The sequence below is a fragment of the Diprion similis genome, chromosome 6 (genome assembly GCF_021155765.1).
Source record: "Diprion similis isolate iyDipSimi1 chromosome 6, iyDipSimi1.1, whole genome shotgun sequence".
Classification (NCBI taxonomy): Eukaryota; Metazoa; Arthropoda; class Insecta; order Hymenoptera; family Diprionidae; genus Diprion; species Diprion similis.
The window spans coordinates 12622318-12648608 of NC_060110.1; the positions used below are offsets into that span (position 1 = coordinate 12622318).

At 40.1% G+C, this 26291-nt stretch overlaps 2 protein-coding genes across 4 annotated transcripts; one reads left to right on the top strand and one right to left on the bottom strand.

The window, feature by feature from the left end:
- On the top strand, window positions 1-26231 carry LOC124407361 (soluble guanylate cyclase 89Da-like). The gene is given in 19 exon segments (XM_046883434.1): window positions 1-319; window positions 6568-6767; window positions 8680-8873; window positions 9013-9146; window positions 9912-10148; window positions 10347-10561; window positions 10646-10753; window positions 10851-11019; window positions 11097-11240; window positions 11414-11567; window positions 11649-11758; window positions 12144-12237; window positions 17352-17405; window positions 22845-22937; window positions 23252-23414; window positions 24337-24542; window positions 24834-25039; window positions 25692-25749; window positions 25835-26231. Coding segments are annotated over 19 exon segments (2730 nt in total). The 5' UTR covers window positions 1-277; the 3' UTR covers window positions 25984-26231.
- On the bottom strand, window positions 13469-23323 carry LOC124407358 (trypsin-1-like). 3 transcript variants are annotated; one of them, XM_046883431.1, is made up of 7 exons: window positions 23229-23323; window positions 15837-16026; window positions 15383-15545; window positions 14991-15202; window positions 14579-14781; window positions 13998-14052; window positions 13469-13889 (listed from the first exon to the last, which is right to left on the bottom strand). In XM_046883431.1, the coding sequence occupies exons 1-7, from the start codon at window positions 23259-23261 to the stop codon at window positions 13759-13761; spliced, it is 987 nt and encodes a 328-aa protein (XP_046739387.1). In that variant the 5' UTR covers window positions 23262-23323; the 3' UTR covers window positions 13469-13758. The 3 variants fall into 3 exon arrangements, with proteins under 3 accessions (XP_046739387.1, XP_046739386.1, XP_046739385.1); XM_046883430.1 differs by lacking the exon at window positions 23229-23323 and adding an exon at window positions 17808-18167; XM_046883429.1 differs by lacking the exon at window positions 23229-23323 and adding an exon at window positions 17808-18167 and having other exon boundaries at window positions 15837-16041.
- Window positions 26232-26291: the final 60 nt, after the last annotated feature.

A 26291-nucleotide genomic window follows, 5' to 3' on the forward strand; every position in this document is an offset into this window, starting at 1 on the left:
CACTCTCCTCGGCAGTCCGAATCGACAGCTCTGAACCGGTACCGGTACCAGTTGCCAGTCCATTGACCAAGACTACTCGCAAAGTCTCGAACAATTTTCTTGCGATGTTACGCGTGCCGGCGATGTCCGCATCCTTCACGTCAACCCGATGAGAGCATCGTTGTGCTCCGGGTGATCGCCAGTCGATCGTTGCACTTTGGTCGTGACGTTCTTCCAAAGGATCGTGTCATCTTGTAATATTCCTGCTTTGATAGCGAAGCTTCGCAGGCGACCAAACATGTACGGAATGCTTTTGGAGAGCGTTCAACACTTCGTTCAGGTTCGTATCGCAACTGATACACCGACACTTGTACACAGAGCACAGCCTCCCATACAGATCGTATTATGGTCATTTACTCTCTCGGAGACTGAGTGTGTTTGTGTATTTCTTCTCGTCAGTCGGTACTCGGACGCACTCGCGTGCCACGTTAACCACTCATGATTTATTGTCGCGATGTTTAAATCGTCGCTTTGTACCGAGGATGAACGAGCTCTTGGCAATTAGTTTGCTCTCCCGTATGCTCGATTACGAACATCTTAGCGCGTGGTGCTTCACCAGACTCGAGCGTGCCTCGTGTTGCATGAGAAGAGAACAATGATAATTAATTTTTAATCCTATCGACAATGCCGATCTGCTTTAGAATCAGCAAGACGGTTAACTCGTCGGTTGACTTTAAACGATTACTCGAAAAATTATTCAAATTTGCTTTGGGCACTTCTTCAAATCGTGACAAGCATTCATTCATGACAATACCAAAGATACATTTTTTTCCACACAGACGTGCAACAGTCTCGGCCTAATTAGGATTGAAAAAACACAGTCGACTAAATTTAAAGTGCTTGTGAGAGACAAAGTAACACTAAAACCATTTCTTCCGTGATAAGATTGATGACTCGCGCTGCAGTAATGTTGGCTTGAATACGTGAGCATTCAACGTAACATTTACGTAGCTTCATAGTATTCTTCTCTTTGTTAGATTATGCGTGTTCACAGAAAGACGCATAATAGTTTTCAACAATTTCAGTTTTAAAGTATCGAACTTTGATTATCTAGGCGTGGAAGTTGAGCAGCAACAGTTGCTGCTGTGTGCTATCGTACCTGATACATGAACTCACACAAGCACGAGTATATCAAGGGCACAGACTTTTGAAAACTGTACATCGACACAAAATGAGCGCAACTAAATACCTGATGATACGTTTCGTTGAATTCGTTTCGACCCGATACATATATTCCGGAATATCTGAGCCCCGTGTTTCTGTCCATTATATTTTAAGCGCGCTCAGCAACCGAATGTCAAAATACAAGGTACCACAATTAATTCGTTTGGCATTAAACGACATCAAAGTCTTGCATGTTTTTTTTTTCTCATTTGCTTTTGGGATTCTGCATTCAAATATGCGGACGCAGAATTTTACGCGTAACCCAATATAGCGATGCCTCCACGTTGAATCTGGTGGTATTAAAATTTTATCGAGTGCCAACTGTTAACTGCAACTCATCAGCGAACAGGAACGTTATTAATGTAACGTATTGCATTATCCGTGTGTAAAAACAGTTCCATCGATTAGATCACGCTGGTGAAGAGATAAATTTTAAGTTATTGTACTACTTTGAGTTTAATTACGTCGATCTGCTAATACACGTAGAATCGCAGTTTGAGTTACTTACGCAAATTGCGAATTGAAAAAGAAGCGCTATTTCTCGTTCTATTGACTTTCCGGACGCTTTAATGAGACTTGATATTCTGAGTTATTGCTTCTCCAACTACAGTCGTATTTCTACTTAGCAAGGGCTGCGACGTCTCGTTGAGTTCGAGAGAGGGTGAAAAACAAAATCACAAGGGGCGAGGAAAAAGACTCGGTGCGAGGCGTTGCATCAGGCGTTCCTGAAATAAATCACACTATAAGCAGAAGTAAAAAACGTGACAATAGCTAAAGTAGCTATCCCCAGGATATATTCCAACGTCAAATACATTTCAGTGAGTAATTTATACCACATGTCCCTATTGCCAGTACATTATTCGTTTTATTGAATCATTAATTTACAAATTTACGACTTTCCTCATGCGCACCTGTTACGGTTTCTGTCGCCTAAATGCTTCGAAATTTATCCGTAATAAAATCGCAACAGCGTCTTAACTAAAAGGGAAGGAAATATTAAATTTCCCGTGATCATTCAATGCAGCAACGCGCTTGAAAAGGTGTATTTCGTAAAGAACTTACATCGAAATTTGTAGACTTTAGTATTGTCTGTGTGGATTTTTGCTTGCAAAATAATATTTGAGTATTTTAGTTTAATTTCACGAGCAGTTTGAACAGTTACAACCATTTTAAGAGTGTCACATAAATGTTGAATCCAATTTCAGAGTCATGTGCCTTACCCCAGAATTGTTTCAGTCGGAAAATAATCGGTATGAACGAGTCTTTTCATTCCTCGCTTGTCAGAGGAAAGTAGATTAGAACCTTCAACCTACCTAATTTCAATGATGTTAACTAGGGTAAAATAGTCAGTTGTAGCTGCAACGATATTTTTAACCAGACATGTAATTCGTTTTAATTGCATTTGGCCACAAAAAATGCATTCAATTATTTATTTAATTATACAACCACACTCTAAAGTAAATATCAAACGATATTTCGCAACATTCCGCTTTTGAAAACCTAATTTTACGATGATCGAAGCTGAGTAGACACTTTTGTACCATTTGTAGCCAGACCAATTCATTTAAAGGTATTAAATTTGTCCACTAATGGACGAATTTCGCGAGAATTCCAAAAAGAGAAAACCTAAATTTCCACCTGATGAACTGCATACAGGTCGTCACACAATCGGGATGAAAAACTGAAAGTACCGCAGAATAGTGCCTCTGTGTTTTTCCACGCCACGATAATAGTACCTTGATAATAATAGTGTCACGCGGTGTGCCAATTAATTTTTCATTTCTCAACTCATATTACACATCGTAGACGCAGACATTACGATGATCAGTGGGCAATTTCGAACAATCGTCACGTTCAAGCGAATCAAAATGGCTCGCCAGGCGCATTAAAAATCCGCCACTGAATGCGGATGGTCGTACACATTAAATACTTCCTTTTGTAGCGACGCGTATCCTGGTTATACTTACTCAATTATAGATACGCTGACGTCCACAAGGTTTATAAATAGAACCAAATTCCAATCACGTGTGAATAATTATTCATTTCTATAAGTCCAAAGGCACACTTCGGTCTTCATATTGGTGTATACATTCATTTGATTAGTCAAACAAATGCTGGCTAACACAGGCACAAAACTATACGGCGACACTCTTCTTCACGGCCTGGATGTACGTGAGGCAAAGAAAGTGTCGACCTCAACCCCGAGGCTTTAACCCTCGAATGAATCAAATTGAACCCACGTAACAGGCAGACAATACGGTTGTTTTTCGCCATCGCTGAACTTCTGACACTATTGGAAGCCGGAAAAATTTCAAGCCAAAGGCACCTGAGTGTAGGTACCACTTTTTTTATCGTTAGAAGCGGCACGACTCCCTTTTCCATTTGACCAATCCGCCTTAGAACTAGGGTGCGTCCTCCGTAAACATGAGTACGTGTACCTACTTCAATGTGATCGATCAGGTATGGTGAAATTTTCGAATCAAGTGTGAGGATGGTCTTTTCCTCCATATCTTTGTCTACGAACCTGAGAATAGTTGGTATTCTCTAATGTATTCCCACCTCGTAAAGCTTGCATTGAACACCTGTGTACCAGGTATGCTATACTGAATTCCGAATAACTTTAACGGTGAGGCGTTAATACAAAAGTTTGAATACAAACAGGTCTGAATTTTTATTCACATTTTTTTAAATCTCATACTGGGAAAAATTGCCAAGAACATCCTCGGGATATCCTTTTTCTTACAATATTATACTTTCGAATTTGGCAGTCTTGCAGACTTGTTTTCCGCTTCCGAATGAGCGAAATTATGGAGGCTATATGAGAAGGTCGTAAATCTTTATTATTCTTTGAAACTTTACCGTCACTAAGGATAATAATCAAATCTTACATTCTCGTAAAACTACAAGCTATTGGAAGATTTCGGAAAGATTTACCCCCTTCGGTTGAATATTCGCGAATAGCTGACGGATCCGAGATGGAAAGTATGTACCTTCTATTTTCTTACATGTTTTTGCGCAGCCAACGTGCGGAGTACATTTCGCGAAATTCAACTCATTCGACGCCGTAGGCAAATAATAAAATGCGATAACAATGTAAATGACGGTTTCAGGTGGAAAAAAAAGTGGCAAAATGTCTATTTTTATGTAATTGACGAATAACCTGCATGGGTTATTGATACACGTTGGGGGGGGGGGGGGGGGGGAGTTATATCGAAGCATATTTCTTAACAAGCCGTGAAGTAAAATATAAAGATCTTTAATGATAAAGCCGCAGACTTTTCAATCTGTAAGATCAGAACCCGCTGAAGTTCGCAGCTGCCTTACAGAGTTTCTAAGAGCGTTACCTTTCCACCCTTCGTTCGGAACCAACCACATAAACGACCTGACGTATAATCAATAATATTTCAAACGACGATGTTATAGTCACGTCCAGTTCGATACAAATGATTAACAAATAATATTAATAATGTATAACGAAAATATTTACCCACGTGACTGAGTTACTACTAAGTACGCACCTCCGTGTAAATAGCTGACAGTATATTTTTCCTCAACGTTGAGAAATCCATAATCACGGTGTTTCTGATAGCGTGTACAGTGTTTTTCTACGTTAATTGTAATGGCCGTGAAGGTGAATTCACAGAATCTAACGACTGCTCTAGAAAATTTTATCCAGTATGAATAGTAGCATGCATAAGCTCGGAAAAAATTCTACGAAGCATCGTACATCGTTTTTGGAAGAATATTACATGGAAATTTTGCAACCAAAATAAGCGCGTATAAACTGTAAGAAACTTGCGTGATAAAATATAATGATTTTTTTATTTAACATTCATATTACCGAGGTAAAATGTAACACAAAGTAGGAATTTTAAAATGAAATTGTGAAACCAATCTAATAAAAAATAAATAAAATTGATTACATTATTCCTTCATTTATCGATTTAAAGGTCATTACGTCGTTGCAGAAAAAAATTTAGCATTAAGTAGGAATTTTGAAATCAATTGTAAAATCAGTCGTTTTGACTGGTTTAGTAGTTCTGATGCTAAAATTCATCCGACAAGAATGAGGCGTATTTCAATGCCACGAATACGCATTTCCATCCGGCCAGTATGTCTTTCGTAATTTTGCACTGTATGATTCTACAGTCAATATAAATTTCGCGTAGTACAGTAAATCTTTGTTGCGATGTGAAAAATGGGATAAATTATTTAACTCGATCTTTGTTTAATGCGTGGGATTTCTTACGGCTATCATGCCTAATTGGTGAACAATTTCGTAATTTTGCAGAATGAGTGGTCCCAGGTAAAGAACGAGAATAGAAAATTTGCGTGCCGGTTTGCCGTTGTCGTAACAAGTGTACTCCGCGTTTTCCTCCGTTATTAACGTATCAATTATTTTTACGATGGTATAGTTTCGTGACCACGGCTAGTTATCTATTGTTTGCGAAACGTTTAGCCACGATGTGTCCATTACTGGTGCAGCCAGTAATTAGTTTAGTATCAAAAGTGCGAGCTTTGATGATTATTATAAGAGGCGCAATTTATACGGTCGACAGATATTAATGAATTTCACTTGTTTAACAATTTTGCGCTGTAATTATAATATGGTGTCGATATGACTTCGTCTATCCATTTCATGCAATTAAGTGATTCAACAGGGCGGAAGTGAATTCATCCGTTAATTATACTGAAAGAGGACCAAGGATTTTCGAAACTGAGTCCAAATGATCACGCAGCATTATTACAACTCATATTTTATACAACCCAATACAGAATTCATCGATTAGGACGCGACTCACAAGGTTAATTTGGCGATTTTGCATATATAATCGCTAAATTTTCAAAGACGACATTTGCGCATTGTCTCTGCTGCCCCTTTTGATTTCACCGGATAGCTAAATATCTGAATTTTTTTCTCATTCAGTTATACGAGTCCAGATATTTGCCTTATAAATTCTGTACTTATTCAAATCATTTCCTTCTTTTTACCTGTATACGATTTAGCTGCAAAGTAAAAAAATCTTGTTACCAGCTGAAACCACTTCGCCGAATTAAAACACGTCTTATACGTTCCTTACATTGCGAGGTTGTAAGAACAAATTTTCTCAAGACTCGAGCCAATTCAATTCACCGTAAATTCTTTTTTTTTTGCGGTGCACCAAGACTAGCTGAAACGAAACAAGACTCCTGGGATTCAAGAGTCTCACTGACTATATGAAAACTCCATCACTTATTAATAGCAAGGCTTATTGTTAGAGCTAACCAAGAAACTATGGTTATGTTACTGCAGTAAACCATTAATTTTACTGAAACGATTCTTACATATAATCATATAAGCTCAAGCTCAAATTCGTTTTCCAGTTGGAATACGGCGAAGATGTGTGGAACGAAATCCTTGAAGGGGCCGGCGTCAAACACTCCGTTTTCAATACTCGCCAGGTGTATCCTGATACGGTGATGACGGATCTGGCAGCAACTTTGGCTGCATATACTGGACAGTCCATCGACAGTGTGATGAACTTCTTCGGCAGATGTTTCGTCAGATTTTTCAGCAATCTGGGGTGAGTGATTGCACAATTATTAAGCATCAGAAAATTCTAAATACCTTTTCTGAACGTCCTTCTTCGCTTGAAAAGTCACTTGATGTATGAAAAACAAATCAAAAAGTTCATCGAACGGGGATACCTTTTTTAGAAAACGTTAAGCGAGGCAATCAGGCAAACGCTTCTATTTCGATTTCGGGCTAGTACAAAGTCAAGTGTAGCATAGTCTTTGATAAAATGGCATACGACCTGAGTTTCACCCAATCTTGAAAATGCTCGACTTCAAATTGACGTAATACAATGTGGACGTCCGATTGAGCGTGTTATTGCTATTCCGACATATAGAGTATTGGAAATTTCGTGATTCGGTGGAAATAAAGCTCAGCTTCTGGGGGTCAATTCTTTACGAGAACGCGGATGTCAATTGGAGATTCTGTCCGTGCCCACACTGAAAAAATTCTTCAAGACGTAATCTATTTATTAATCTCTCATCTCATTTCCGATTTTGGTGACGATTTCCTATTCAAATTGACGAATAGCAACAAATGCTACATGTACATTGTACATACTGTTTTATTATTGAAATTATTATCGCTCTTGTCCTGGCTTGGATAAACACAATTCATCATCATTACATTGTTCGCCTGATTCAGCAAGAATGAATGGGAAGTCATTCGAATTATCCGAAGTGCGACCGATGCTCTTGAAAAAATACCTGAATTATTGACGATGATGAATCATTATTACGGCTGCCACTGTTATCTAGCAGATCAATGATAACCTTAGATTGATCGTAGTTCGGGAGCCTATGATTATGTTGAATAGGCTACAAGTGCGTGGTGTGGTGTTTGGATCGATAGCAATTAATTGATATGTAATTACTCGAGAGGATATCCAATTACTCGATGTTCAATTGACTAGTCCCCCGTGTCGATACCAATGCTTAATTACACCAGCAAACTAATTAAAACAGTGACGGGCTTAATTTAGTTTTAAACTCCTGCGTCACAGTCGTCATAGACCACAGATGGAAAAAATGTGAATCGATAAGTCCCAGAACAGATGAATATCAGGATTCAAATTTTCATCTTAAGTCTTTACTATTCTTGGGGTTCAATTTTCAACTGGCATTCATGAAACGAATCTTACTCCATTCTTTTAAAATAGATGGAGGTATACATGTACCGATTTGTAGAAATGGAAAAACAAAACTGTAGAGTTGGTTCGAGAAAAAATCATTTTGGTAGTCATGTTTATTTCCTCAAGTAACGCGAAGGGGGGATAAATAATAACCAACGAAGGAACTAACGAATTATTTTGAAAGAAGAGTATTACGTAAGTTAGTCACGTCTCGGGTCTCAGGGGTGCCAATCAACGGAGGGTTCCTAACTGGTACGGCAAGCGTAAGATTCATGTGACATATTGCTCACATCCCTTACACTACTTACGGCATTCATTTTTGTACCAACCTTCAGAAAAAGGAAGAAAAGTCAGGACGACCCTGTAACTCAAAATCGCGTAACAAATCAACATTTCTACACATTTTTAGCACCTTGAATTTATAATTTTTAAAGAAACTATACGTTATGTGAAATTGCTAGATTTCGTTGTGAACAAACAGATTTTCACTTGCTATTACTAGAGATTACAAATTGGGAATTAAACTTGATGTGTACAGAGGATTGTATTCTCTGTCAAATTTAGTCAAAACTAGATTGACGTCTTTCTCACGCCTCCGACAGATTTCGCTTGAATGAATACAAAGCAGCGAAGTGCTTCATGTGTCATGTGCGTGTGATGAAACATTTCGTTTAAAAATATTTACCCGTGGTTTTATTCAGAGTGCTCCCTCGTCGTCTTTGCAAAAATTTCATCCGATGAAACTGTTTTCTCTTTTATTCAGAATGTTTTTTTCTTTGATTCGCTGCAGGTACGACTGCACGATAAAGGCGACAGGTAGATACTTTTGCGACTTCCTACAGAGTGTGGATAATATACACATGCAGATGCGATTTACCTACCCAAAGATGAAGAGCCCCTCTATGTACATCACACAGGAAGATCCCGAAGGTGTTGTTCTCGTTTACAGAAGTACCAGACAAGGATTCACCCACTATTTCATGGGTAAGGTTACTTTCCCGATGTTTTTTTGGATTACCTTTTGTCGGGCAGCTTTAACGTTCGCCAAGTGTCATCCTCTGTACCTCAGTTTCACCCCGATTTCCGATTCTGACGTAATGAATCAACAGTTGGATCCCGGCAGGTCAGTTGTTTCAGATAGCAGAAGACATCTATAAAATGAAGCTCGACATAAAGGTGCTCGAGACCTCGACTACGGTACCAGGATCTCGCAATGTCCTCGTCAAATTTCGCATCGACTTCGACAATCGAGAATACGTAAGTTTCCAAACCCCATCATTACAGTATGGTGCTTAGTCTCTTTGAAGTTCGGAATTAATCACCCATTGAAAATTTGGGACGAACCAAACCGCGAACTTCCAAAGCTCACAATTAGAAAGCAGTACCCACAATCTCGTTTCTCCTGTCTGTCTTTCCACCGGTAAATTCAATGCCTGTCAAATTACAGCGGGAAAACTTTTACTACCCGCCCGTTGAAGGTTCACGGTATCGCAGGCGGTGAGATGAAAAACTAAATCGCTTTTTCACGAGCTGCTGCGTACAGGCGCGGAAATATCTGTCATGTCTAGGGCGTTGAAAACCAATGCGGAGAATCACTCTTGCAAATCGTTTACGCGCGGTAGGATGAAGAGAAAAAACATCGACACGGCGTAAACATTTACGCACCTTATATACATTTAAATCGATATTCTATAATGTGATCAATTCAATCAATTTTACGTGGGACCCGGTGGTTTACTCACGCAACACGTGTTCAAAATTTTTCCCGTACATAACGATTGAAAAATCAATTTAATACATTTTTCCCCGTTAAAAAGTAAAGCAGTAACTTCAATGATAAGAGATTTAAGCTTGCTTAATTCAAGTCATGCGCGTGCCGACATTATATGTACATAAACTTAATTATCGGTAACGCTTGTATAGCAATAAGCTTTTAATCTCAGACATAAATTTCTGACAACGAACTAATTGAAAGTGTAATTAACTCGATACGAAGAACAAGAATTTTAATTCACACTGCAGATAGCATCTAGACAGAAAAAGAAAGTACCAATGACCCGGCAGCTCCCACCAGTTCCTTGCACGGTACTTCTCCGTCTGTTTCCTTTCGGAGTTCTGCTGAACAAAGACATGTGCATAATGGGTGCCGGGGAAAAGCTTCTACAGGCTTGGGGTGGCCATAGCAGTGCGCTCAATAAGCCAGTTACGGAACTCTTCAAGATGAGGAGGCCAAAGGGCATCGCTTTCAGTTGGGCAAACGTGAGTCTCAACGTTATTTCTCGTTGAACTAGACCTCTGTGAACAATTACCCGATACTCGACGATTTTTCGAATCTGCTTCCCGAGTCTTTTCACCACGATGAGTATTTTGCCTTGGGAGTCCCGTCGCAGCACGATCAACGCAATGTTCGTACGATTGAGCAAACATCGAGGAATCAACGAGATTGTTTTTATTCAGGTGATTAATCTCCGATGGGTTTTGTTCGAGTTGGAACTGATTCGATCGGCTGAGAACCAATTCAAGGGACCCGTCTCGACCACGCCGAGTGAAACACCGAGCACCAGCAGTGGTTTGGATCGAAGAGGCAGTCAGGGAGCACGCAGCATACTTCTCAAGGGACAAATGCGATACATTGAAGAAATCAAGGCCATCATTTTCCTCTGTAGTCCGCTGTAATGATTTGTTTGTTTTTCAACGATTTTTAAAGCCATTGAAATTATGATTCACGAGCCAAGTTCGATTCGTTATCTGTGCAGGATCAACAGCTTGGACGAACTACCTAACATGGGATTATTCCTCAATGACCTAAATCCTCACGGAATGAGTAGAGAAATGGTTTTGGCTGGGTGGCAACACTGCGGCAGGTAAACGATAATTGTCAAAACCAAAATGGACTTAGATTTTTAACTCTTTCCCCCTTTTTTGAGCCGAGTCATTGCAGCTAACATCGATTGCCTTCAGATTAGAAATGATGTTCGAAAGAGCGGAGCAGAGATCTGAGGAATTGGAGAACAGTTACACGCTCCTGGATCGTTGGAAAAATAAAAGTGACGAACTGCTCTATTCCATGATACCTCAAACAGTTGCCGATCGCCTAAGAGCTGGTGAAACTCCACTCAGCACCTGCGAGGTATAACCGTCAATCGTTATCGCTGTCACCAATCATCGTTCGATTGATAATTCTATGAGTGACTTATGTTATTGCAGACTTTTGATTCGATAACCGTTTTATTCTGCGAACTCTGCGACTTCGATTATTCCACCATTGAAGGAGCTATGGATATCGTTTCTTCCATGAACGCAGTTTTCTCCTGCTTCGACTCGTTGATGGACAAATTCAACGTATACAAGGTAAAATTGTAACTTTATCCAAAAAAAAACGAAAATTTTTTTAGTGCCAACTTATGAAGGGCGAAATTTTTGGAAATTCAAATTTTCCATCGACCAAGTCACATCTTGACCGTTCAGCGTCGAAATTCATGATAAGCGAACCCATGCTATCCCAAATTATAAATTGGCAACAGGTAGAAACCGTCGGTCGCGTTTACATGGCAGCGAGTGGGGCTCCGGACAAAACGGAACACCATGCCAGACATGTCGCAGATGTCTCGCTCCAACTTATAACCCACGTTCGTTCCCTGAAGCTTCCATCCGGTCTCGACATTCAGATTCGAATAGGTCAGTAAATCCTTGAACTGTTACGTGCACCCCGCGATGTGGACTTTGATCAGTCATCCGATTATCTCGTCGGGTCTGCAGGTATTCACTCGGGTCCAGCCGTCGGTGGAGTCGTAGGGATCAAAGTACCGCGGTATTGCTTTTTCGGGGACACGGTCAACACGGCGTCAAGAATGCAGACGACTAGTCAGGTGAGTTGAGAAATTTTAACCACTTTTAAATTATAGGCTCCATGTGAGGTTACTCGTTAACTTTGTATCAATACCAACATCTCTAGTCTCTACTTCGCCTTACGTATTCTCGCTGTTCCCACGATAACATATCTCCTGAGAATTAGGGAATCTCGGTGTATTACAGTTACTATCATTGCATCTTGTAGAAGTTTTGACTCACCGTGAATTGCAGCGATCGAGGCAAAACTCTGATGAAAAAAGTTTGAACGACGTTATAGGAAAACTGCAGAACCCAAGCCAACGGGTTATAACGTTTTTCTTGTCTGAATCCCTCGCGAACTGGCAGCTTTTTTTCGCAGTATACCCAAGTTGAAAGTTTTTATCAAAAACTGTCTGCTTGCAGCCGGGAAAAGTGCAAATTTCACCCGACACCAAGCAGCTTTTGCCACCAGGTCGTTACAGGACAGAATCGCGAGGCAGCGTATGGGTCAAAGTGAGTTGTGATTTCACCGTGTAACAAAATGAGAAAGCATTGCAGTCAGTATTTTCTTCGCATCTCTTTCTCAGGGCAAGGGTGACATGGAGACTTTCTGGTTGTACGAGAATGAAGCGACGTCGGATTCGAACGACGAAGATTTGCACAATCCTGGTGGCGTTCTAGTCACTAGTGTATGAGAGAACACGGCGTGGTCCTCCATCCATTTGCAGTTATCACCTTTAAGGTGTTGCGTAATTTGGAAACCTAACATTTTTTTCAACTTACAGACTGGACACTTTGTTTCTATCCTCAGATTTTCCTTGAGGATTAATTGCACGGAAAAACGAAATGATACGGTTCCGTTGTAAAACGTCTTCAACACATTCTCTATATCAAAATATGAATGAAAAATTGATTGTAACTTATTGTACATATTTTAAATAATGACTTTATTTCAACGCAGCAAGATTTTCGATTATCCACATGATGTTTACGTTGAATGAATCAGTCGACAAGAAGTAATAATATCGATTCGAGTGCATGACTTGATAATCGAATATGTAAATTGTTTTCGGACCAATTACGAGGAAGAATATAAGACAATGTAACGATTAGGAGTAATACATGAAATTTAATTTACGTGAAATAGATCGATAGGTACCACAATAAATAGTTTATATTTGTTTAAATAAAGATAATTACATTCGATTCGAATAACATGTTGTGCAAAGCTTAATTGACTAGATTAACATGTTTTCACTTAAAAAATAGTTCTTTAGTTGTGAAACAACTGAACTTGGGAAACGCTGAGTCTACATGAATTTTCGCCAACGACGATAACCACCATTTCACAATTCAGTTAAAGAGGCAAAATATAATCATAGGTGCTGGACTTATAACAGTGGTAAATGATATAGCACTTTTCTTTTTTCAGACTGCTACAATTTCGACAGAAATACACGTGGCATGGAATATTAACAAGTATTCACAGCCAAAGATAGTTTTCCTAATACAAAAGTTCACCTTTTTAAATATTTTCATTTCCGCTCCCGTCTTTGGCCTGTATATTCGGTTATAAAATTCAAATTTTTCCTCCATACGATCCAATTCTTCCAGAATCATATCAGAGTACGTATGCAGACACGCGCAAATTGCACTTCCGCTGATTTTAAATATATTTCGGTCTCCCAGTTATAACTCAGTCAATAAAACCCAAGAGCATCGAAAGTCAAAAAAACTATAGAATAACCGAAATGAAAAAAAAACAAGCAAGAGTAACGAACGAACCAATGAAGTCTTGAAAAGGATATACTTTTCGCGATTTTCAAGTGCACAGTAGGTATAACGGCTGTAGCGCTTTTCCTTTGATTCTCTCAACGTTTAAAATTAAACTCAATGTTATGAGGTATCGAATGAGAGTTGCGTTGCATTTCCATCGATTTTGTGTGCTGTTAACATGAGCAAATCCTACAGGCATCTCGAATAATACTGAAACTGAGTTGAAGAGCCAATATTAGCAGCACCGGCAAATTTGCGTGGACTACATACGTGGTGACTTGCAGTAGCAAGCATCCAGAGTGTTGCGTCGTATCCAAGTTACGTAACGATTTACCCTCGTATAAACTCCAGGGAAATTTTTCTGGGCACATCCCTCGCCCCAGGAGACAATTCCTAAAATATTACGGGTAGAAACATACGTGATGAGTAGAAATACCACACTCGTAAACACTTGTAAATACGAGGGTTTATGGTGATGTCCAATGGAATTGTCAAACTTACCGACGACGCTGTGAACCGAATCGACGGCCACGTGGAGAGGACCTCCACTGTCACCCTTTTTAAAAAAAATTAAGCGATATTAATATACAGACCTTAACCTTAACCACCTTCACCAGCAATGAAATATCTCAGCTTCAATAAAGTCTCGAATAATGTGAACACTTTCCATAGAGAAGTCAAGTAACGACGACGAGAATGGTTTTAGGCAAGATGGCAGATTTTTTTCTTTAACATTCCTAGTTTCGAAATGAACTAATAGTTAGTATCGAGGTAAAAAAAAAATCATCATTTACATTGGACTGAACTTTCAGAATTGTCACAAAAACATTTCGGCAGCTAAAACAATTTTTTTTTCTTGTAGTAATTTCGTTTTGAACGTAGATGGTAGGCAAAGATTCGTAAAAATCTAGGTCACGTCTGAATCTAAAACTGCCATATTCACTGTGCCCTTTGTCGTTAATGATAATTGAAATGACTTAAATGACCTCGGAAATAATTCCGTGTTATTTATCACAGGCAGAATGCAGGACAAATTGGGGGAAAAGCGAAAGCAAGCCATCATTCGCAGCTCCCAAAATTACCTGGCATGAGTCTTTGCCTCCTTCTGGGTATCCGGCGCACAACATGTTGTCTGTTATTCGCCGCGAAGGGTACTTAGAGGCCCTGCACTCAATGTTGCTCAGGATCGGCACCATCAACTCCTGAAGCTTATGGGCTAGCGGTCCGGATTCCGCCGTCGCCCCCCATCCGGTAACGATCCCCTTTTCTCCGCTAAACGTCTTGTCTGTTGCAAAATTATCAAATTACACCTTCACACCGCATAACGACATGTGCAAATTAGACTAACGACGTTCGGAGGTCTTCTTCAATTACGCCTCCATCCTCCATTCATGAAATCGATTACCGTAGTCTACCATAACAACGAGTTCGTTAAGTTTCTGTCTTATATTGTGAGTTTAATTTGTGAAATAAAAGATAGCTTGGAAAACTCACGCAACTCCGGTAAGCAAACTGGTCTCACAGAGTCGTCAAAGGTGATGGTGCCGTCTAATTTCAGTAAAGCAATATCGTTGTTGTAGTTGAAGGGGGAGTAACCGGTATGCTTGATTATCTGTTTCACTTTGTACTGTTTGATTTTACCCTGAGATAGGGAAGACTTTATATCGTGTACGAGAATCTGCGCACTCAATCGAGCTATATCGAATCTGGAATTAAACAGGATTGGTGAGATTCCGTAATTATGGGGAGCCGCTCCTGCAACGGAGCGTCCTTGCCTATCGTCGCGGTATCAACGTCCTCTAGATGGGCATCAATAAGAATTAGAGGTTCGCCGATGGGGTCATATTAGGTACGTGGAGCAGTGAGTATAGATGGGATCCCCTTACCCTTGGACACAGTGAGCTGCGGTTAAGAGGTAGTGAGAGTTGATGCATGATGCCGCGCAATAAAATCTTCCGTCGTAAAAAAGCGCCACCATCCACGGATACTGGTTCTCCTGTGTTTCCATTCCACCGACGATCCTGTTATGTTGATTCGTCAATCCGCACTCTGTTGAATCAAAGTCAATTATGGAGGTTAGACCGAGGGAATGGAGGGCACCAACCCGTGGTTCTTTAATTCAGTCAACGGTAAGGTGACCGAGTATCTAACGTTATCGACAAACTGACACATGCAGTTTGCTTCTGACACAAGGCGAAAATTTGTATCATACCCGAATATATTTTACATGCAGTTCAAACTTCATTTTTCAGCTGTTGACGAATCAGACAATAGGCAATCACGTGTAGACCACTGGAGAACACCGTCAATGGATTGAATCGAAAATTTTGTCGTACTCACTGCAAGCTGGACAATTTTCCGGTGGTGTAACTGGCTCAACGACTGGGGGAGCACTTGGGATTGGACTTTGACTGGGTTTGTTGAAAATCGAAGTAACCCATTCCCAGATTCCCTTGTCAGTTTGCTGGTTGTTCGGATTAGCATCAGTTGAATTCACCAGCTTCAAACCTTCCGTGACCAGAGGATGGGACTGTTGATTGAAATCCCATGCAAATTAACGATCCTCAATACACGTCGGTGAGGGTTATGTTCGCGATAACACTTTTAGGGTAAGATGGACACACCATCTACGTGATCAACTTTATAAAATTTACTACTGAAATCCGAACATTGAACGGAGCCTTTGAAGACTTGATAGATTTCCGTATTTTTACATAGAAGTTCACCATAGATGGAAGAACCTTTGCCTCCTTTCATTATGAAACTAAATCATCAGCATGAAACACACGGTACTAACAACGCTGACAAGTAGAACAGACAGTGAGAAAGGAGAGAGGCGTTGGAATTACAGATGGGACGATGAACACGAGTGCCGCATAACAATCTTACGAAGCTATAGCCTCTTTCACCGTGATGTGTACGTCGTGACATGTGTATTAGAGCGATGTTACTGTATTAAGTAGGCAGTACATAATAGGCAACCTGAAACATTCGTTCAACGACGTATCCATGCGTCCAGTTGTTTTCACAAATGCTGCTTATCTTGTTGGGCACAACCTAACACCGCGACAAAATGAAAGCCGGATGACTTGACTTGAATTTATGTTAAGGAAGTCTCGCCCATGCTCCGAACAAGTAGCGGTTCATTCCGTAAATACATATGAGACATTAACAAAGACAAAACGATGCTCGAGATCGTGCCCTACGGACAACACACAGCAACAGGTGGATCATAATTGAGATCGGATAAACGAGTTTTCAGAGCTATTACGCCTCCTCGACACAATTTTCATGGTTTCTTTCGTAATTGCAGTGAATGACCCAAATGCAATTTGAAAGAGCTGAAACCAACCGCGTGGATATCGCAAGCTCGTTTAACAATCCTTCCGGATATTATTCTTTCTTTTACCTTCCGGTAATTTGATTTGTTCCACAGCAATCGAGGCGAAAGTTCATGTAATTACTCGATGCCCGGGGGTGAAACGAGAATGCAATGCCGTTGATGCATTTGTGATTCGGATAATTATCCTATACGTACGTTCAACATTGAATTCCCATCTTACGTAAACCTTGAATGAGGGATCGCCTTACATTTTTGAATGAATAAAAAACTTTCACAAACTTCTGCCTAACAGAATCTTGCATCTTTTTAGTTTATGAGAATCGTAAAAATTTGTCTCAAAAACTAAATTATCTACTACGCTAACGACTGATAAGTATGTTAATTTTCAAATTCTTGCACAGCATTAAGTTTCTTCTTCCTGTTCTCTCCATGCCTAGGATTAAGTCCTTCAGGACAAGATTCGACCACTTTGGAATTTCAGTCACCTGAGTGAACGAGTGATAATTTACGAGCAGTACTAAAAGTAAAATAAATAAATCTAAATATAACGCCTCTTGAATTGGGACGTATCTGATTTTTGGAGGTTAATATTACAATGCTCCACCACAAACGAGTCGCATAAAAACTGGGCTAAACGGCACCTGATTGAATCTACCCAATTGTCAATTGTACAATTTCCCGACCCTAACGGATATCCTAAAATTTATGGAAATCAATGAATCAGAAAGCTGGTAATAGGTCAAGGAAACAAGCATGAACGGAGCCGATTGTTCCAGAAATTGATTGTCCTGCAGTCGACCGGGTAACAGCCTTCGATTTGAAGACCCGGTTAATTCGACATCGACATGTTATTACGGAGTTACAAAATGCAGTATCGATACACTTTGTTACCGATAGTGGTGACAGAGGAGTATTAAGACGGTAAAAGCAAAAGCAGAGAAGCAGTAATTGAATATTCATTGAGATACCTGGTTGTCCGCAAGAATATTGGCGGCTAGGGTCACGGCAATCAGACATAATAAGATCCCTGCGTTACGGATGATGGTTGAACTCCTCACCATGGCTACTCGTAAGACACTAGACGACAAGACGTTGAAATCAATTTAATTCTATTGCTCACTCGCTACTGAGGCCGCGGGCACTTTCACACAGGCTTTATTTCCGTGCTACATCTTTATTTATACGAAATACTCGACTGGCGGGAATGACCGGTGAAAATTCGTGCTCGGCCAATATGTTAATTCAGCGTAAACACTCTCGCGAAATCTCTACCGGAAGAATTATCGGACAAAGTTTCGTTTATCGACGTGCTGCTGTTAAGAGATACATTCGGAGTTGTACTGAAGCTGAAGTCGCCATTGATGCGAAGTAATGCAGAAAAAATCGCTGACCCTGTTACTGCCAAGATCCTAACCAGAGAAAGCTTGTCCGGTTTAGCAACTAAACGGCATGCCTGCAGCGAACTAACTTATCCACAAAGCTGCCGTCCGAAATTCGTAATGTGAACGTTAATCGGTCTTATATAATTTCGAAATAAGTTCACTGCACAGCTATTTTCATTTATTTATTTCTGTACTTTGCATTTATAAAGTTGAATGTACTTGTGCTTTGGATTTATTTACAGGCACGAACACCGGAGGATAATACTGAGAAACAGCTGAGAAAGCTTCACGGTTAGTAAATGTGACGAAAAAAACATCAGAAATTTCGAAAATTGAATCACTGAATTAGAAAACGAAAAGTCCTCAAATTCCCCAGATTATTATTCATCATCGTTTCGAAATTGAGCGCAATTAAAATATAAAAATCCAGCAATTAAATATGACCGACTCTTTGGTATATATCATAACACAGAGTTCCGCGAAATTAACTGTCGGTTAATCGAAAATCTAGGACAATGATAAATATAACTTCATACACATACATACGAAAAAACCTGTATAATTTGCGTCCTAAAAATTTGCATTTGATTATAGATATGTAATATCAATTGATCGGCTTCAGTCATTTGCTACCACGTGTTGGCGGTGGGAGTTGGAAATTTCCAAATTAGTTTATTTCACTGCAAGATCTTAGATATGTGCTCATTCGTAATAGTAACATTATTGTTACCATTAGAATTATGATCACAATATAGGTACGTGCACAGTCAAGCTTATTGCAGATAAGACAGTAATCCTGCAGGGTCATGAACATCTTGAAATTCAGCAATAAATTCGTAGATGTCAACTCGGTTGAAGAAAGTGGAAACCCGTAATATAAGTAATATAAGTATAGACTGACAAATTTACAATTTTAACTCAAATAAATTGACAGAGATTGTCAATGCTCAGTGATCTGATGACGTCTGAGTACATTTTGTTGAAATCAACCGTCAGCTCACACATAAACAAACTGTCTATAATTTCCTGATTTTGAAATAGGTATTCTACAATAGAAGACATTTGAATAACATCTACATCAATTTCTTGATGACATTCATGCGTCAGGTACGAAAAGAGTATAATGCTTATTCAAAAATGGAGTACAAGTAAAATCATACATACTTCAGAGCGCGATAGTAACAGAAGATCGAATAACGCTGCGTTGCTTGTAACTCAAATGAAATAGACTTGAAACTCGGAGCTCACAAGACGATTCTAATTCACTTTGAATCGTAAAATCACTATCGATCGCAGAATCGCACCGACGATAAGCATGAGTGTAAAACGGCAAGCGGACCGGTTTGTAAACGTTCTATTTCTCGAGTGTTGTGATAAAATACCAGCACCACAATCCAGTGCATGGAAGTTACCAGCTGCGAAGCAGCTTATCTGACGTCTTGACATCCCACACGCATCTTGTTTGGACCCGCTTTGTTTAGGCGTAGTTAATCACCGTGTAAACGAGGCCCTGTGATCTAGGAACACACTCCACCCGAGACAGTGGGTCAAGGTATCTGTGCCAAGCTGCCCTCATGCGGGTGCGTCGCACGCTGCACACTCTGATACGCATCGCATCACCTCGCGTTGGGTTCTCTCTCGTTGCTCGATGATGCTGTTTGTTTTATCAGGAACCTTGCCTTAGTTAGAACGAGTACGTGGCCGATGGTTCGATAATGCATAATGCAAAAAATTTACGATATTCGCAGAAGCATGTGAGTATCGCCCGGTGAAAGACGTATTTATTTGGCGCAGCGAGGACTCGCATATTGGCTTTTCAGAGAATAGCGCAGTTGAAGATGATGCGCGAAGCCACATGGGCGAAGAGACACCCGACAGTGTACAAAGTCAATCGAAGTATGCGAAGAACCTTGAAAAAACTTGGTCTGTAGATTCTTAGAAAAGATGACTCAAGATAATAACCAGTCTTCAACTCATACTGCACTTCAATTCACTATTTACAGACGGAGTCGGTCTGTCGACTTGCGTAATTCCCATTTCAACTTTGTTATTCCTCAAGTTACGTCAACTGTTTAGCGGTTTGTCGTACAATATTGTGGTACGATACTTTTTTACAAATTGTTTTCAATTCAAAAGAGAAAGCTGCGATCGGATTACTGACGTGAGGAATTTCACATCGATATCTCACAATTATTGATGAGTATGGGGTGAAACTATAAGCCGAAATCAAACCTTGTAAATTTCCGATTTTGGTCTTGCGCAGTTAATGTATGTATGATATTTTCATTATGAAAGTCAGATTCACGCTAAATTCTTGGTGATTTCATCAACCCAATATCAAAACATTACTGCACTTGGCAAATTTATACAAGCTCGATTTCTAAATACTTCTCCCACATTACAGCTTCTGCGCGTCGGTTTGAAGGAAAAAAAAAATGCTATGTATAGAACGTTTACTGTTTTGTAAACGTTACTGTTCTGTAGCGTTGCATAAAAAAAATCGAAAACTGAATACAAATATTTGAAGAAAGCATTCGATTTTTGAATTTGATCACATTTTATTTTCAACTCAGTGAATGATACCAGAATACAAGCGAAGCTGTTGGGTTTAATCCATCTGATCAAACGGTTCAATGTTCTGCGTCGGATTAAATGCAGTCGAGAAGTTCTGAAGTCATTCTCTTAGATGTTATCGAAAGCTTGAACAACGGCTGAGTTTTTGATGAAACTAATTTTTAGCGTGATCACTTTTCGCATACTTCGTTTCAGTGAAGCTGGGTGAAAGATTCCAAGCAACATAAATCTGCACTGAGACTGACGTCGCTGAGCAATAAATTGTTCAAATATTCAACAATTTGAATTTTCTGAAAATGATTCAAATTCTAACTACTCCATAAAATTATTGGAAAAAAACTGGATTACAGGGTAACCATTGAAACCAAGGCTATCTGTATGATACTTGAATAAATCTTGGAATTGCACCATCGAAATTAAAGTGGAACACATGTCTGCCTACGTTTATCTCTGTGCTTAAAACTTTTTATAAAAGTCAGAGAAGGTGTGTCATTGCCATGGCGCAGATACACAAACATATGCAATAGTCATTGTTTACCCTATTCGTGGAGGTTTCGTAGGGAATCTGAATTTTGTTTGCGGAACTGTAATAGAACCAGCATCAAGCCCTTTAAGCTCACTTTATAAATAGCTCAATAAATTTTGTTCTACAGAGGGTAGGCCCTGTACTAGTAACCTGATTTCATCACATTCCATCGTTACAAAGTAATATATTCTAAAGCCACAAATTCCGCTCTAAAGCAAATAAGCCCGAAGCACTTATCGATTGCAGAATTTGGAACAAGGCTCAAAGCAATACATACACCACTTCCAGGGCTAAGATGTAAGGATCTACCATACAATAAGCGAAATTTTTTCTTAGAGTGATCCTGCATTTTTGTTTCTGTAATTTTGTTTTCCGAAAAAATTTTCTGTATCCTCTCGTATTTTGTACTTAATTTCTGTAAGTATTAGTCTCTGCAAGCGCGGTAGTTAGTACATATTTCTCGATTCCAATAATCAGGCATGCATACGGACGGGACTTCAAGTTGGTTATAACAATCAATGCTGCCAAAGAATAAATTGAACGTGCAGATTTTACTCACATGTTCACCGTTAGCGACCTCGAGTTATTATGCAGTATTAGGTAGGCTAAGCTGAAGGCTGAAATGATTAAATAATGCGTTCGATTGCAATGATGTAAACTGCAGTATGCACTAAAAGAATTTTCACCCGTACCAAAATTAATTTTCGTTCTACTTAACTGGCGTTACTTCTAGAGGCAACTCAATCGAAGCACTTTGATCTTCAAGATATGGTTATGGTTTCGGCTTGTAGTAACGAGCGGTGGCGGGTCCTGGGCTGGGCTGGTGGGAGTGAAAACAGGCTGGAAAGATGGAAGGGAGGTTCTGGACCCGCCAACTATCATCAACGTTCAACAGTGACCACTGGACATCACAGCTATTCCTTTTCTACCCTGAATGTACGTTGATTCTTGAATATGAAGGCAGGCTAGCGCCGCTTGGGTGTAAGAACCGCAGCCCAAAGTCCTGCCGGTGTGATGCTGAGACTAAACAGAATCGCGTGACATTGGTTGTCCGAAGTGATCGTCGATTGCGAAATAAACACAACGTATACCTCGCAGCATGGAGCATGGAGGTGATTTACAAGCCGTCGACACAACATCTGCCAATGCAAACGCACTGCCCAAGGTGACGACGCCCCACCACGACCTTTTAATAGTGATAATTTACTATAAAACCGCAAAACGCTCGCAAACCTTACATCCATGCTCGACATACTGGGACAAATTGACAATCAGTGCCAACCATGGATACCAAATACATCATCCTGCATTCCATTATCGTGTGGATGGTTGGTGACGTTTACGCGCTACCACGTGTGGTGAGTATTTGACCAGTTGTCTCCAGCGTCTTTCACGTCCAGTCGTAACCTGGTCGTCTCGGGATGCGCCTAATATATTACTCGACCTGTTACAGACATCGCAAAACAGCTTCCGAAACCCATTCGCCTCGACTCTGCGATCATATTTCGATATCGGCGGGACAGGAAGCTCGTCAATATCCGAGGAATCTTTCGTCGATTACAGTCCTCATTCCGTCACTGTGTCAAAGGATCGACCAAACATCTGTACTACATGTGGTAACTGCTTACAGCTAGCTGTTTACACCTTGTTAATATCTCGCACGTGTGGCGCGTTTAATTTGTTTTTGAAAAGAAAGTGAACGCAACGATGGTGCAACTCAAATTATTTATTCGAGTGATTGGGCATAAAACTGCAAGAGTTACTAAAGTGAAAAAAGTTCGCCATGCAGATATTTTGGGTGATGCACTGTAAACAACCTAACTGTTTATAAATTTTTATCGAGTGGCTCACAGAACGGTACAGTCCGTGTCAAAGTTGGAAAGAACTTGACTACACCTGAAACTTACCTGGGGATCATTTTTTGCTTCAGTTTGTGGCATCAGCAATCGGAAGATGCGGATCGTCGGTGGCAATATAACTGAAGTCCACGAGTTTCCGTGGATTGCTGGCTTCAGTTTGCGCGGAAGATTCTACTGCGCAGGCAGCCTCATCACCAAAAAACACATTCTCACCGCAGCCCACTGTTTCGATGGGTACGTCAATTGAGCTGTTTATTAAATGGAAAGATCAAAGTATGATCTTTGGACGTGGTCAAGGAGGTGTATGTTGTGCGATGTAATTTTCAAGACGGCCACAATGCCAATAGTAAAATTTTCGTGAAACTTTCGAGTTGTGATTGATCAATCGTGACAGGTGTTGCACTCCGTGCTCAGTCAACTTGTTTGAAATGATTAGAATAATAGTGCACTCGAGCCTGGTATGCACCGCTGACTGCATGGCGAGGAGGGCTTTATCGCACTACTATAGCCAGTCCGCACTACGGTACAGTATTTGTGACGCGACACTGCAGTCAGCGGTTACAACATAAAATCCGTTGCTCAATTGCAAGTGAAAGACACTGACATAATACTGTGCGAGACAGATGATACTAATCAAACTATTCATCTGGTCTAATAACCCGAATATTCAGCATTACTCCCACCTACTGACCTTTTGATCGAGTTAGTTCTGAATTCCTTAATTCTGAAAGTGAGTCGTTATAATCGCATTGGCTCGTTGTCCTGTTAGGATTTGAAACATTTTGGCAATCTTGCATCATTCGTCGCACGAGCAACACCTCCTGCGAATCGATACGTTGCCGGAGGCTTTTTTGAAAGGAATATACTGACGTGAATACTTCAGTAGCATATTCAAAGTCACGTGATGCTCTTCGTGCTTATTTCCATACAACGTGAATATTTTATGAGACGAAATTTTCAATAACATTTCCACGGAAAATTCAATGTAGTCCGTTAATTAGTTTAGATTACCTTGAAAGAGTCGTAATTTATGCTTGAGTCAAACTTGTTTTCGATACTGCACTTATTGGTATACGTACGTGAATAAAAGAGCAAGTTGCAGTAGAAGCAAACCCACCTTTATATTTCCAATTCAGTCATTGAATTCAAATTACAGAATAAACACGAGAGAAGTCCAAATCGTTCTGGGGAATCACAACCGAGTCTCCCACGAAAACACGGTGGTTCGTCGTAGAATCAAATCTGCTCGTTTACACGAACACTTTGACCCTTACTCTTACAACAACGACATCGCTGTCATAGAAATGGACGTCTCTGTGGAATTTGACGGCGCAATTCGTCCCGCTTGCCTTCCAGAAAAACGTAAGTAACGAAAGTTCCATCATTTGCATAATTAAAAATAATAGTTGTATATTATCCCCGAAATAATCTTAACAAAAGAGACAAGCTTCTGTTGTCAGAAATGATCACGGACCATTGTATTAATCGCAGAGAAACTCAGTTTATATGTCACTGCCAGGAATCAGAGCAAATATTTCTAGACCCATCTCTTACCCATCAATCAGAATCTGCCAAACTTTCAGGCACCGATAAAATATTAGCAGATAATTTGGTCAGACCAGCCGGATAATTGGTATGAATTTGGGTTATTAGGGGCTAGTGACTACACCGGAACCATGGCGGTAGCGGCCGGATGGGGGCGTGTCGGCGAGGATGAAGCTCTCAGCGACTTCCTCCGGAAGGTTGACCTTCCAATTCTGTCCGATGAAGAATGTCGAACGGCCGGTTATGCCAAGAAGCAACTGACCGAGAACATGTTCTGCGCTGGGTATCTCAAGGGGCAGCGTGACGCTTGTAAGGTAGGTATTAATTTTTCAGTTCTTCTTCAGCTTGGTTGAGTTTTAAGAACCTCTGCAGGAAATTCCCACGTCGAAATCGTGTTGGGGCAAAATAAATGATGCGAGATCCAGTATCGAGTCCTACATCTTCGTGCAGAGTGCAGGATAAAAACCAACATATACGTGGTTCATTGAATTTTAAGCAGTAGGATAGTTTCCAGTGAATTACTGCACCGTAAAATTGCACGTCCAATTCATTTTATGATTTTATTCTCATGAAACCTTAAGTGTCCATTTTATTTTCCTGCGTAGTGAGATATCTTGAAATCTTTGAACGTGTGTAAATACGTCACTTGTTACTTCCACAAGAAGTAAAGTTTATAAAATAAATTGACATAAAGCTACTAGAGGTCACTGGCTGGACGAGACGTAATCTTAACATAACTTTGGAGTATTTTACACGAACGTTAAGTACTATCGCTTCTATCGATATTCATGTAGCTCAAATCAAATTCATTTGAGACTTCGCTCCGATTTCAAAGTACATATTTTCGAATCCTTTTTCTCTACAATTTATACGAAACGCCTATAATTTTTCAACCGGTTTTTCAAAATCACTAACATTTCGCTCAAATCGGATGTGCGAAGGGTTTCTAATTCACGTGATTTTCAGGGTGACAGTGGCGGGCCCCTTCACGTAACTGGTGCACATGGTAACTTGGAAGTTGTAGGTTTGTATCGCGATACGGTATGGAATTTGAAGCTGGTGAAACGTCGTGTCTACATTCTAACATAAATTCATTTTTTTACACGAAGGTATCGTTTCGTGGGGAAGAGGATGCGCCAGGCCGCAGTTCCCCGGGATCTTTACAAAGTTGACGAATTATCTTGATTGGCTGGGCAATCATCTTGACGGTGAATGTGTCTGTCCACCACCAACTGCAATAGCAGCCACTCATCGTTAGTGAAGCCGTAGCTCAGCAGAGATAAAGTTTCCCTTTAGCCTCATATCTTATTTAATAAGCCTACAAAATCGAGAAGGCTACTATTCTCGACTCCCAAATGTGTATAATAATAAGTTATTAAATCTAGTCTGTTGTATGTATAAGTAAGCCTCAACGAGGTTATGTGATGTTAGATCCTTTATGTTTATAGGTATACACAATTATTTATTGAGTCATAATAAAGTACCATTGTTGTGGATTAATCGGAACGGAATCAAGGAGCGACTTGTTCTTTTCTTAACCTGATATAAGTGGTCGACTGGGTGTAG

Coding starts and splice junctions, on each gene's coding strand:
- LOC124407358 (XM_046883429.1), bottom strand. CDS start 17,900: ATGGTGAGGAGTTCAACCATCATCCGTAACGCAGGGATCTTATTATGT. Junction 14,053..14,578: donor GAGGCAAAGACTCATGCCAG/GTAATTTTGGGA, acceptor TTTTTTAAAAAG/GGTGACAGTGGAGGTCCTCT. Junction 13,890..13,997: donor TTCGGTTCACAGCGTCGTCG/GTAAGTTTGACA, acceptor GTAATATTTTAG/GAATTGTCTCCTGGGGCGAG.